The sequence below is a fragment of the Anabrus simplex genome, chromosome 2 (assembly GCF_040414725.1).
Source record: "Anabrus simplex isolate iqAnaSimp1 chromosome 2, ASM4041472v1, whole genome shotgun sequence".
Classification (NCBI taxonomy): domain Eukaryota; kingdom Metazoa; phylum Arthropoda; class Insecta; order Orthoptera; family Tettigoniidae; genus Anabrus; species Anabrus simplex.
The window spans coordinates 1,023,589,695-1,023,604,677 of record NC_090266.1 but is presented as its reverse complement, the minus strand read 5'-3'; the positions used below and the strand labels follow the sequence as shown (position 1 = coordinate 1,023,604,677).

General features: G+C 41.0%; 1 protein-coding gene across 1 annotated transcript in view; it reads right to left on the bottom strand.

Moving 5' to 3' along the window:
• The window catches only part of LOC136864648 (peroxidase), a 331,409-nt gene that overhangs the window by 270,867 nt on the left and 45,559 nt on the right, over positions 1–14,983 (bottom strand). Inside the window, exon 2 of the mRNA XM_067141918.2 lies at positions 11,741–11,887. Coding sequence (XP_066998019.2) covers positions 11,741–11,879 — 139 coding nt within the window. The 5' untranslated portion in view covers positions 11,880–11,887. The remainder of the gene's footprint in view (positions 1–11,740; positions 11,888–14,983) is intronic.

Below are 14,983 nucleotides of genomic sequence, written 5' to 3'. Positions count from 1 at the left end.
GTATTCGTGACTGCTAATCCAATACTAGCACAGAAGTCCAGCAAACGCTTTCCAGTCCTATCGGCTTCCATATCTTCCCCACATTTCCCAGTCACCCTTTCGTATTCTTCAGTTCGATTTTCAACTCTAGCATTGAAATCGACCATTAGGTCTATCCTATCCTGTGTGTTGACCCTGACTACGGTGTCACTCAGTGCTTCGTAAAACTTGTCAACTTCATCCTCATTTGCACGCTCACATGGTGTGTACACTGAGACATTTCTCGTCTTAATTACTCCAACTGGCTAATCTTCCCATATCATTCGCTCATTGACGTGCCTAACAAACTATGTGCGTGAAATAATACTCCTGATGAACAGCCCTATCCCACGATCTGCCCTTCCATTTTAACAGCCGTCAAGTACACTTTATCTCCCCTTAACCAAATATCATTAACTCCCGACACACCCAGATGCACACGTTTTGCTGACTTGGTTCTCTAGACCGGGGCCGCTATCTCACCGTCAGATAGCACCTCAATTGTTATCATGTAAGCTGACTGGACCTCGAACCAATCCTCAGGTCTAGGTAGAGCTCCCTGACCTGGTCGAAAATATAACTCCCGGCAATAAGTAGGCACGCTACACCTCAACCACGGCACTGGCTAAAATAGTTCTATGTAACTTCAGTAACATTACCATTGCATCAAAATTTGATAAAACGAGCGAGCTGGCCATGCGGTTAGTTGCGCGCGGCTGTGAGCTTGCATTCGGGAGATAGTTGGTTCGAATCCCACTGTCGGCAGCCCTGAAGATGGTTTTCCGTGGTTTCCCATTTTCACACAGGGCAAATGCTGGGGCTGTGCCTTAATTAAGGCCACGGGACCTCCCGACATGACCACGTAAGTGCAAATTGAAATATTGCTTTTATTTAGTGTGTAAATATATTTTCTAACGATTTAATGATAAGAGGTATACAGCTAAATGAGGCCACAACATTAGTTGCAAATAGAGGATTGTGGCGATGTTTAATTACAACGTGTGACAATAAAGTTCGGTGGATAGTCCTGTACTGTCAACATAGATGAACAATGCACGACGGTGACCTTACTGTCCTTCGAAATACTCCACTCCCATAACTATGCACTGCTGAGATCGGCGATATATGTTCTGAAAACATTGCAAGAAGGCTTCCTTTGGGATGGTGTTCAAAAGCCTCGTCACGTTTCGTTGGATGTCAGGAATGTCGTCAAATCGCTTTCCTTTCAAAGCGAGTTTGATGCGTGACTTTATGGCACTGACATTTTTCCGACAAGGTGCTCCGGGAGAACGCCATTCCATGCTTTGCCGTTTCGTTTCATGGTCGTACCTGAGAGACCAGGTTTCATCCTCAGTGATAATACAGTTCAAGAAATTTGGTGTCGTATCCGCCGTTTCGACAAAATCCTGTGTAGCCTCTAAACGTGCCTGCTTCTGATCATCAGTTAAGTGATGTGGCACAAGACGAGAACACGCCTTCCTCTTCCCTTCATTTCTGGGTAACGATTTGCCGCACGGATTCACGGTTACCCTACAGTTCATCCGATATCATGCGCACATTTAATAGCCGATCGTTCGTGATTAATGTTCTCACCTTCTCAATGTTTTCGTCACTGACGGCGGTCACCAGTCTTCCGCTACTGGGGTTGTCAGAAACACTTTCCCGGCCTCCTCGAAATCGGGCGAACCACTCGTACACACACTTCAGGGACAGCGCTTGAACTTCATAAACACGTACCGGCATCGCATGCGTTTCTTTCGGCGTCTTGCCAAGCTTAAAACAAGACTGTACATTGATCTTTTGGTCGTTCATGTTCCTGTTCGCAGTTCAGAACTAACGCACTAAACACGCACTGTGTCAAACAGGTCTTACACGGCACACACACGATGCTCAACTGAACAACGTTGGGAGCAGGTGATCAAAACCTGCTGCTACGCAGGTGCAGCGTTGTGTGTCGCCAGTATTGCCGGATCGATCATTCTAACTTCATTCACCGAACTTTATTGTCACAGGTTGTAAATTCACAGAGGTTTGCGGACTGAACGCTGAAAGGCATAACGGTCTATAACGATTATGTATGTATATATGTATAAATTTAAACCCGTATTGTCAACCGCTTAAAGAAATAATAAATGTTAGACATTTTTGTTTCGGAAGAGCAGTTAAGATAATCACAAGTAAGATAATAATTCACGCACATTTTCTTTATTTCGAATTTTGAGTTAATGTAATGACCAAACATTAAAACATCTTGGGTTTCAGAATATATTTCAACGTCCCGATTGAGATAAATTTTGTCACCTACTGACGTAAATGATAATCATATCATGAGTTTAAAGTTACGTACACTTTAATAATAATAATAATAATAATAATAATAATAATAATAATAATAATAATAATAATAATAATAATAATAATAATAATAATAATAATAATAATAATGAGTATATGAGTAAATCACTGAGAATTCATGTCCGGATGTTAATTGCTCGTTGATATATTGATATATCTATGAATACCCACATGCAAATCAGTATCATATAGTGTATAATAATATTAATTGGCTCCTGGATCCCAAAGAATTGATCTCATTTACACAGCAGTACCGAGAATTAGCTATAAAACCTTGAGGTTAGTCTTAAGATCAGTAGTATTCTGTAGGATAAAGTATGGGGCGGAAGTATTGGGGCTGGAGGAAAGGGGAGCATAATTAAGACAAATTATTAGTAAATGTGGTAAGGCAGTGATGAGGCTCCCTCAGCGCACAGCGAATGCTGGGGTGGAATTAACGTGCGGGGAAGAAATAGAGGTTGAGTGTGTGAAAAGAGCAATCAAATACTGGATGGGACTGAAAAGAGGGGAAGGAGGGAGGGTGCTCCAGCCTGCGTACGAACAACAAAAGAAGAGTATGTATAAGGGGTGCTGGTTAGAAAAAATTAAACTACTGTATACTTGGAGAGGGTGGGATTGGGGTACATGTGGGAAAAGGTTTGGAAGAAAGAAGAAGCTAGGGGTCAGGAAGTGCTTTCGAGGAGGATTAGAGATATTCAAAGGCAGAAATTGATAGAAGAGTGCAGAAACAGAGGATCGCTTAGTGTTTTAATAAAGTAATGGAATTGACAGGGTTAAATATTAGGAATGTGCATAGGTTAAACAGAGGAGGATTGCTATGGTGGCTGATTGGGGTATACAAGAATAAGGGATGGACAAAGATAAGACATTATGCGTATTGTGTGGGATGGCAGGCAATGATCTACACTTAATAGGTAATTGTAAAGATACGGAAAAAGTAAGAAATAAACTTTTGAGTGCCAATAATCGGGAATTGTTAGAAAAAGGGGATGAACAAAATTCGTAGGGTGAATGGGAGAATGGGGGAGAATTAAACAGGTATTTATGGCGGTAAGAATAGTTTGTGAAATAAAGTTAAAAGAAGAAAGTTCATTGAAAGGCAGTTTAAAGAGCTAAGGGTGTAAAATGATAATGAATTTGAGGAGTGTGTGTGAGGGATAAGCAAAATTTTTAAATATAAGGATTCGCACGTGTAGAGTTTATTAGGTCGGTTAAGTAGGAAAAGTATGGTTACAAATATATGTGAAGAGTGAGTGAAACATAGCTAAGATAAAATCAAAAAGTTAGTAGGTTCTGTTATATCTGACTGTAAAACGTGGAGTTACATGGTGAATGTGAAAGGTGTGTGAAGTGTAAATAAGATTAGGGAAGTTGCAAGATATTGTAATTTTGAAGGTGCAAGTGATAAAGATAGGTCATGTTTATAATGGTATGGCAAGACACGGATGTACATTATTGAAATAGTAGTTGTGAGTTAGATAAGGAAAATCATGACACAACTGTTGACTCACAAGTGATCTGGAATGTACTTGGAAGTAGGTTAGTGCATAAGTAATATTAAGAACTGCTAAGTCAGTACGTGAATAAGGAGATTAGGTAATAAGAATGAAGCCACATGTTCTGCGGATAACAGAATACTAAGTAAGCGGAGCTGGAAAACAGTGTTCTGCTGAGGACGAAATATTGATTTTAAGAGGATTGAATACAATAGGCCAGGTCTTGAATAAATAAATAAATAAATAAATAAATAAATAAATAAATAAATAAATAAATACGTGTGTGTAAGAGTTAAGGTAGAGGAGTTTAGAATGAGTTAGTCGTAGGGGTGGCGCTTACATGAGGCTTGGTTTCCGCCCATGTGAGCGTCCACATGGTAGACTTTGTACATTTTTATTTTTTATTTTTACTGTTTTAGGAAGGGGAGGGAGGGAATGACACAAGAGGGAGGGATAGGGCGGGCCTATCCCAAATTTTGTTGGCAAAGGTGAATAGATGGAGGTCGAGAGGGAGAGAAGGACCACATGCGCCCCGTAATCAAACGGAATGATGAGGATATAGCTTTGTTAACTGTGTAGAGGGCCGGACGTGTCGTTCCAGGGAGGGCGGCTACTTTTTTCCTCATGAAGGGGGAAGTGTCGTTCCAGGGAGTGCGGACGCGCTTACACATGGATAGGTTTTCCGCCCATATGAGCGTCCACATATAAAAATGTAGTTATTTTTATTTTGTATGTTTTTGCATTGTAAAGGGAACAAGGTAGTTATAAGGGTGGCGCTTGCATGTGGCCCGGTTTTTTGCCCATGTGAACGTCCACATAGTAGACTTAGTTTATTTTTATTTTGTATTTTTTTATTGTAACGGTTTCTGTCCACATGGTAGATTTAGTTCATTTTTTCTTTGTAACGGGAACATGTATTTGGGCCGAAAGCCTGTAATGTTCTTCATAATTAAATACAAAGCAGTAATACTTTATGGCCAATTGTTTTTCGTAGTAATTAAATAAGTGAGTGGATCTTAATAATTATGACAAGAGTTATCATTGTCAAGCATTTAGTAAATAAAGTTGCATTTTAAAATGTTTAAATTGATAAAATTGTTGAAGAATAGTCGTGACGTTAATCCCATAACAATGCTGTATTAGGTGATCATGATAAAACATATGAGACATGATCAACGGCCACTTCAGTGAAGATAGACATTGATAGTCACTGAGATACAGGAGCTGTAGGAGTACCAATCAATAACACCAACCTTAATAATAATAATAATAATAATAATAATAATAATAATAATAATAATAATAATAATAATAATAATAATAATAATAATAATAATAATAATTTGGCAAAGATGGAATTCCCTGAAGAATCCAGAAAGATATGAAGACTTTCTGGAGGCTAGGAAACATGCAGCGAAAGTGATCCGCCAAGTAAAGCGCGCATTTGACAAAAACCAACTGACACAGATCGAGCAGGACTTCAATAAGAATAATACTAGGGATTTCTATAGAACCTTCAAACACAACCTCACCAAGTACACCCCACCAAGTCTACACTTCCGAGATCAAAATGGAGAAGTTGCCTACAACGACAAGGATAACTGCCAAATCTTGGCTAAATATTTTGAATCTCTTCTTAACTGCGAAGAACCAGAATCAGAATTCACCTTTGAAGAATCCAGACATCCCAACCCAGACTCTTCTCCCACCACAAAAGAGGAAATCAAACAGATAATTACATCATTAAAGAACAACAAAGCACCTGGAGAAGATGCGATAATTGCTTAACTCTGGAAGGCTGCAGGTGAAAAGGCGATCGATAAACTAACTGAGATCATTCGCGAGATCTGGGAAACAGAGAAGATCCCAAATGATTGGACAGCAGCCCTGATTCATCCCCTCCATAAGAAAGGTGACAAAACAGATGTAAACAACTATCGCGGCATCTCCCTTCTCGCAGTAACATACAAAATTCTCTCCAAAGCCCTTCGAACTCGGGCAGAAGAGCAACTTGATTCACAGTTGGGTGAATACCAAGGAGGCTTTAGAAAAGGACGATCTTGTGCAGAGCAGATCATGAACCTTAAGTCTGTCCTGTCGTACCTAAAATCCAGGAATAAGAATTTTGTAGTTACTTTTGTTGACTTCCAAAAAGCCTACGACTCCATAGACCGACACACACTCCTCCGCATTCTGAAGGAAATGGGCTTAGACAACAAAACGAGAGCTATCATTCAACAGACCTTAACCAGCACTACGTCCAGGGTGAAATTCAGGGGAGAAATTTCGAACGTCTTTGAAATCAAGACTGGTGTTAGGCAAGGGGATGGACTATCCCCGCTTCTCTTCAACTGCGCTCTGGAGAAAATCATTCGGGAATGGCGCAAGGAGATGTGCAAGGAAGAGGTTGAGAATGGCCTTAGAATAGGATATAAGAAAGATGATCTTATCATAGAGTGCCTAGCTTTTTCATATGACCTAGCGATCTTTTCTGATTCCCTGGATACTGCTGAAAAACAAATTAACCAACTGAGAATCCAAGCAGCAAAAGCTGGCCTCCAAATCTCTTTCCAAAAAACAGAGTTTATAACCAACATCAAGCCAGCCCCCAGAGAGCTCATTGTGGAACAGGGAAAAATCAAGCAGGTGGAAAAGTTTAAGTACTTAGGCGAGTGGATAGTACCTAACAACTCTGAGAAAGAAGCAATCATGTGCAAAATCAACAAGATGGAGGTGGCATATCAGCTGTCTAGGAATGTCTACAACAAAAGATCAGTGTCCATCAACGCCAAGCTTAGGCATTATTGTTCGGTTGTACGCCCGGAAGCACTGTACGCAGCAGAATGCCTTGCAATGAACAGAAAAGGTCTGATGGAGAAGCTAGAAGCTAAAGAAAGAAAAATCCTGAGAAAGATTCTTGGACCAATCAAAGAAAATGGTGAGTACAGGAGACGACACAACAGCGATCTGTACCAGCATATGGAGAGGATAACGGACACGATTCGGAAAAGGAGGATTAATTTTTATGGCCATATAGCACGCATGAGCACACAGAGACAAACCAATAGGATCTTTTCCTACTTTCTTAACAAGAAAACCAAGGGACCCTGGTTTATCGAAGTTGAAAAAGACCTTCAAGAAATAGGAATCACACTCGAAGACATCCAGAAACGTGCTCCTCTCCAGAAAAAGCTCCAGGGATACAAGAGGTTCCAAGAAAGGCCAAAGTTGAAAACAGGCAAGAAGTGGACTGATGAAAGGAAGGAGGCTCACAGAACGAGAATGCGTGAGTACTGGGGAAGAATTAAAGCTCAAGGATGCAAACGGTTGAAATAACGTGGTCCACAGCAGGCCGAAACGAAGAAAGAAGAATAATAATAATGAAATGTCAGTGTCCGCAATATTATAATGAAGATTAACCTAGTACGTGAAACTATATTATTTGTAAATAAGTAGAATATAATAAGCTAGAATGTATTTTTTTCTCAGGGTTATATTATGTTGTGTGATTTACAATAGGCTATGTTTAAAGGAGAACACAACACAAAAATCAAGTTGCCTCAGAATCAAAGAGTGTATCGGACAGTGTTCAACTATATATTTGCTTTTGCTGTGCACCGCTCCGCAGACCGGTGAACTAAGGAAACACGAGTAGCTGTGACGTCACTGCGCTGTAAGCGCTGAGCGAGCCATCCAGTTGATTATTGCAGTACGCGCTCAGCCGCTCTTCCGTTTACTTGAAGTGTTGTTTATTATAATAGTGCATTGACTGTTTGTCGAAATGTCTTCCTGTAGTGTGTACGGCTGTAACAACACAACGAGTAGAAATCGAAAGTGTACAGAGAAAGAAATACATTTCCATAGGTTTCCAAATCGAAGTAAGTCGCCTCGAAGGTTTAGCAGTTGGGTACAATTTTGCAAGAGGAAACACTTTTCTCCCGGTAAGGGAGCTACTGTGTGCTAGTGCATTTTAAAAATACAGACTATGATGAAACGCAGCTTTTGAAAATGAAGGTGATGCCTACGGAAAAGCTGCAAGGTCCGAAATTGAAGCCAGGGTCTGTTCCTTCAATAAAATGTCTGGCGTAGACAGATAAAGATACTTTTCAGGCAGTAATGCTAATTCATACGGAAGCCGCTTCACAAAATACACTGTGGGAGTACTCGTCAGAAACTAAAAAGAGCAGGACGGAAAGGTATGAGGCTAAAAGACGAAGGGAGTTTGTTGACACAGTATTAAATGAAAGTGATAACGATAATGATGTACACGACGTTCAGAATGATATGAGTAAAAATATTTCACCAGACAGACACGAATGTAATGTAGAAATACAGTGTGAGTTAGGAAGTGAAATAGCTAGAAAATACTTCGGCGTTGTAACTTCCGACACAGCCTTGAACAGTGATGTAATGGGAGAACAGTTGAATGACAGTTTCTATGAACCTGATGAAAGTGACAGTGAAAGTTATATTAGTGATACTGATAACGAACACACTAAGGACGATGTACATATTACAGGTTCATATTTCTTTGTACCGGGGACAAGTTTGCTCACACTCTTTGAAATTTGTTATATTTGTAAAAGTAAAGTGAAAAACATTTCACATTACATTAAAGGGACTATGTTGTGCATAAAATAACTTTGCGATTGTGGTAATAAAGTCTGTTGGTATTCTCAACCTATGGAAGGGAAGAAACCGGAAGCAAATATCCTAATATCATCAGCAGTATTGTTGTCAGGCATTCTGTTTGAACCTTTTCTGTCATTCTGCAAGTCCATTAACTTACATATGATGTCACGAACTGTATATGATAGAATTATTCATAGAGTAACTGGTCCGATAGTGGAGGGTACTTGGGATCAAGAAAGGACTAATGTTATTGATTGTTTGAAAAGCAGTGCCGACCCCAATTGGTTAGCCGGAGATGGCCAGTACGATTCTCCCGGCTTTTCAGCCAAATATTTAGTGTATTCACTAATGGATATAAATTCAGGCCGCATAGCTCATTTGGAACTTGTTCAGAGAGTGATGGTGAAAGATGATCTTGAAAGGGCTGCGTGTGAAATCGCGATGAGGAAGATTGTACAGGAAGAAAATTGTAATATAAAACTCTTCCTTTCCGATAGACACAAAGAGTAATGTATTTACTGAGAACGCAGTATCCTGATATTGAACATGAATTTGATGTTTGGCACATATCAAAAAGTCTAATGAAAAATATGAAAGCTCTCGATAAAAATCATCCAGAAGTTCAAGCGTGGAAGGCCAGTATAAATAATCATTTATGGTGGGCAGCACAAACATGTAATGGAAACAGTTCTGTGTTAATCGATAAATTTACGTCAATTTTGCACCACGTAAAAAATGAGCATAAGTGGTTAGAAAACGGTGAATGGAAATCCTGTGAGCACGATACATTAACGGAGGAGGAAGAGAGAAAGAAAATGTGGATTAAAGGAAATTGAAATTCATATGAGGCCTTGAAGAAAATAGTTTCAGGCAAATCTTTTTTAAAAGATGCGGAACATATAAAATACTACGTTCACACCGGAAGCCTAGAACGTTATCACAACCTTCGTTTGAAATATGCTCCTAAAAGAGTTCATTTCTCGTACAGAGGCTTAAAGCTCAGGCCAGTGATTGCGGCATTGGACTATAATTGGAAGATTAATAAATTGAAAGCTGGTATCAAAACTCAGTACTCAAAATCAACAGGAGCCTGGGTGATAAAACAGAAATATGAGGCGTCAAGCGATGGATGGACGAAGGCAATAATGAAGAAAATAAATCTCTTGCAAACTAACTATAGTAGAGCCTCACCTGAAGATCAAGCAATGGATCTGTCACTGCCTAAAAACATCGCTCCAATACCTCGACCTTCCAATGACGACCTGATCAAGAAGCACTTCTCACGATTTCACTCGCAAAAATAAATGAGGTACCTACTTCATGTCAAAACAATACATTATCTATATCATACAAACAAGCTTAAGAAACTCATAATTCCACTGTTTTAATTTCATTTTTTCATTTACAACTTGAAGCCCACATAGGTGCCATCGGGTTCCGGAAATGTGTTCCTTATGGTGTTGACAACACGTGATGGTATGACAACTCTGTTCTTTTTACCAATCGCAATCCATGAATTTACCCACGAAGTGAACTGTTTGTAACAAATAAAACGCCAAGTTCTATTTGATGGATTTAAAGCTGTCAGTAAATGTTTCCTTGCCATGTTCTTTGTTTTTAAGCTCATGTTATGCCTTGTCATTGTCAATACTTCACAGTCTAAAATAAGCCTTGTAAACGAGTGATTTCTTGTTATACACATAAATTTATCATATTTTACTGCTTTTACATTGTCTAATTCACAACAGCATACACTTTCTTCATCCGTATCCATGATGTACACTCATTACATTTTCACCAAATTCGCGTGCCATCCATATCCATGTCAAGATCGCTACCTGAATGGACATCAGCAAACGTCGTTCGTTCTGGCTCATACTGATACGGACGAATGATATTTACATCCATTATATATAAAAATAAGCCCACTAACACTGGCAACAGAAGAACACGGCAGTAGCAGATGGAGTGCGGGAAAAGACTGCGCGAGTTTACTCCCAGTGTCAAGGCTGCCAGGTAGGCTCTACAGCGCAGTGACGTCACGACCAGTTACTACTTCCGCACATAACTTGAAAATGGTTGGACATAGAGGCACCGGATTAACGGCATTGTTATTACATTCCCATAATACATATTTAGTAATGAATAACGAAATATGTGTTTTTGTGTTGTGTTCTCCTTTAACTGCATCTGCACTTGTAATTACTTGTACATAATGAATGTGGAATAATCATCCATAGTTTTATTAAATGTAGTGTTTAGGAAGATGACATGGTTAACATCGTAAAAGCAACATTTCAAATACACTAGTTCAGTAAAATAATACAATCTACCAAATCGCTAAACAGATCAACATGAATATTACTTGTGATGATAAGATCGTACCTGTGTGATCAGTCTTTAGTGAAGTTATTTAAATTGTGTGTTAGCATAGTTATCAACCGACCCATTGTGTTATGTTCGGTCAACTAATTTAATTTTTAATGTGTAGAGCAAGTCTGTTCAGTCGATCGAAATTCAATTAACCGAGGTAAATGACTTCCATAATTTCATGGGTCATCACAGTGGTGTATAAAACAGGCCATAATTGTTGATATCGTTCTTGTACCCGTCAGCGAAGCATGTTCCACATTCGAACACTTCACGCAACTGCACATCAAAAACTACATAGCAGCTAAACTGTACTGGGCTCCGCATATTTGAGGAGGATCGTCCGTGATCAAACAGGAGGAGAAGGCCGTATGAACAATCCGATTGGTCTGAAACTAGTATTCTTTCGGTTCCCACCAGAGACCATATCTCCCATATCAGCACGAATGACCTATTCTTTCGTGGAGTTGCAATTTCCAATTTCCCTAGTGTACATCCTATATTTGCCATAGTTGTTGAAGTAATTCATTGCATCTATAACCAGTAACCTAGACTGTATTATTATTATTATTATTATTATTATTATTATTATTATTATTATTATTATTATTATTATTATTATTATTATTAACCTAACGTCTATTGTTGGCATTTGTAGTTCCTGTTCTGTCTTAAGAAGCTTGAATTTGGATTGCGAAAGTGTTCCTGAATAAAGGAGAGTAGAGGAATCGACATAAATACCTTCCCTTCGACAAATACTGTACCGGTAATTTTATACTTCATGAGTAACTGATATCACTAGTGTTACTTGGGCAATACCGAATAATTACAGACCTACGAGAAGAAGGCTATTGAAAAATTTGAATTACCTGTATTTATGCGTAGTTTGCAATCCTTAGACCCATCCACGGTAACCATTTTCACTACATTCTCTCCACACTCGTCAGCTCTGATGCTTCCTAGGGAGACACTCAACCAGAACAAAATTGTCGTCTTTGATCGGAACATTGTTTTCCCTGGAAGAGGAAGAAAACGATTTGTTGAGATTCATAAGGAAATACGGGCTGTGAGTACAGACTACAGTATTCTGTAAAAGAAGAATCATAGTATCCAGTCTTGAAGTCCACTGGGTTGAAGGAACAGATATCTGTGCAGTGAAGATTGTGGAAAACTAAATCTGATAAATTTTAACATTCAAAACGAATGTCAGTAGAGGCTCTTACATTATGTTCACTCAAGAAGAGTCATTGAATACATCCACAGATAACCCCTGCCTGTCGTCGAAGGGTCATGTGGCCATCGGTCCCCTCTCGAGGGGTTGTTGTAGAGAGATTCAGAATACTCTGTGCGTGCTGCTTCGGAAAGGACTTCTCACGTGTGCGACGACTCCCAAAAGCCCAGACGGTACCCACAACCCGTCGGGTGGGAGCGTCATACAACCGCCATTAATGTCCGCCTGAAAACACAGATCCCCACACACCCGAATGCCTGAGCAGCAGGGATTGGACAAATGGTTACTTTCCAGTATCATATTTATGTGTATACATTACACTGCAGTATTAGGTTGTTGTACTAGGATATAAAAGTAACATGACACAAGTTGAAGATCAGCTTCTGGGAGGAGCAGTCGTTGTATCTGCTGACTCTACCAGCCACTAACCACACCTTACTAAGTACGCAAATAGCAGTATTATAAATCTCCTTCTAGCTTTCTTCAATCCCACTGTCCCTTTCATCAACTCATTGCTCACTTCCTTAACTATTCACAGAAATGTTTGTAATGACCCAGTTACATTCCCGGAATAAATACACTGACTGACAGAGCAAATGCAACACCAAGAAGGAGTGGTCAGAACTTTATGCCAATTGCAGGGTAGACTGACGTCACTGAGGTATGCTCATGATGTGAAATGCGCCGCTGTGCTGCGCACGTAGTGAACGATAAATGGGACACGGCGTTGGCGAGTGGCCCACTTCGTACCGTGATTTCTCAGCCGACAGTCATTGTAGAACGTGTTGTCATGTGCCACAGGACACGTGTATAGCTAAGAATGCCAGGCCGCCGTCAACGGAGGCATTTCCAGCAGACAGACGACTTTACGAGGGGTATGGTGATCGGGCTGAGAAGGGCAGGTTGGTCGCTTCGTCAAATCGCAGCCGATACCCATAGGGATGTGTCCACAGTGCAGCGCCTGTGGCGAAGATGGTTAGCGCAGGGACATGTGGCACGTGCGAGGGGTCCAGGCGCAGCCCGAGTGACGTCAGCACGCGAGGATCGGCGCATCCGCAGCCAAGCGGTGGCAGCCCCGCACGCCACGTCAACCGCCATTCTTCAGCATGTGCAAGACACCCTGGCTGTTCCAATATCGACCAGAACAATTTCCCGTCGATTGGTTGAAGGAGGCCTGCACTCCCGGCGTCCGCTCAGAAGACTACCATTGACTCCACAGCATAGACGTGCACGCCTGGCAATGTGCCGGGCTAGAGCGACTTGGATGAGGGAATGGCGGAACGTCGTGTTCTCCGATGAGTCACGCTTCTGTTCTGTCAGTGATAGTCACCGCAGACGAGTGTGGCGTCGGCGTGGAGAAAGGTCAAATCCGGCAGTAACTGTGGAGCGCCCTACCGCTAGACAACGCGGCATCATGGTTTGGGGCGCTATTGCGTATGATTCCACGTCACCTCTAGTGCGTATTCAAGGCACGTTAAATGCCCACCGCTACGTGCAGCATGTGCTGCGGCCGGTGGCACTCCCGTACCTTCAGGGGCTGCCCAATGCTCTGTTTCAGCAGGATAATGCCCGCCCACACACTGCTCGCATCTCCCAACAGGCTCTACGAGGTGTACAGATGCTTCCGTGGCCAGCGTACTCTCCGGATCTCTCACCAATCGAACACGTGTGGGATCTCATTGGACGCCGTTTGCAAACTCTGCCCCAGCCTCGTACGGACGACCAACTGTGGCAAATGGTTGACAGAGAATGGAGAACCATCCCTCAGGACACCATCCGCACTCTTATTGACTCTGTACCTCGACGGGTTTCTGCGTGCATCGCCGCTCGCGGTGGTCCTACATCCTACTGAGTCGATGCCGTGCGCATTGTGTAACCTGCATATCGGTTTGAAATAAACATCAATTATTCGTCCGTGCCGTCTCTGTTTTTTCCCCAACTTTCATCTCTTTCGAACCACTCCTTCTTGGTGTTGCATTTGCTCTGTCAGTCAGTGTATTTCGAAATCTTAATTTATAAAATGTGCAGTGACATCTAGGTGCTGGTCATAAGACATAGCAAGAACCAAACAACGACATGCGCAGTAACCAAGCCCACAGTGCCGTGGTTGTAGAAGGGGCGGGGAAAGAGGAAGTTGGGTTTTGATGGATCTCCACGTACGGACTCTGTAGTAATAATCGAAGCGGAGTGTAGCAATCTCATTTGTTCTTAATAGACAAAGTAGGGAAATAGTATGTAATGAGTACAATATTTGCAACAGGAAAACGGTGAAGAACCTGCATATTTAATTCAACAGCGTGCGTCCTAGGCTACGGTATTTCAGTGAATAGCTTTAAGAGAATTTTAAAGGAATGAAAGAAGTGTTCCACGAGGGAAAATCATGTATTACTCCCAATAAAAGAAGACAAAGAAAGACAAGTATTTACGATTCTTAGCATTATACAGAAAATAATAGCGGTCGATAAAAACGTATATGCGTGCGTCATGTGCAGTGATAACCAGAACGCAGGGATCTTCTAGATACGGTTTCTCAGGCCCAACGAGCAGTCATAGTTCGAGCAAGCGTGGAGGAGGGATTTCACCCAAATGCTCTCCTCATATTCGCCATCAAAACAAGTTAAGTTTGTACCTAGAAACGCTACTGCAGAAGCACGTACTACATCAGAACATGTTCTTATATATCAACTGTATGTATGTAAACTCAAAATTAACAACAAGCCTCTGTTACCCTATGCAGATGTAAGATACGGTAAAGACACCAACCTACTCATAAAACGTTTGCAACTGCTAAGAGCCTATCAAGATGGCATTCATACAGAATATAGAGCAGATATTTTAGAAATAGAGCAATAAATACGTAATGCGGCTATTATTGAGTAAT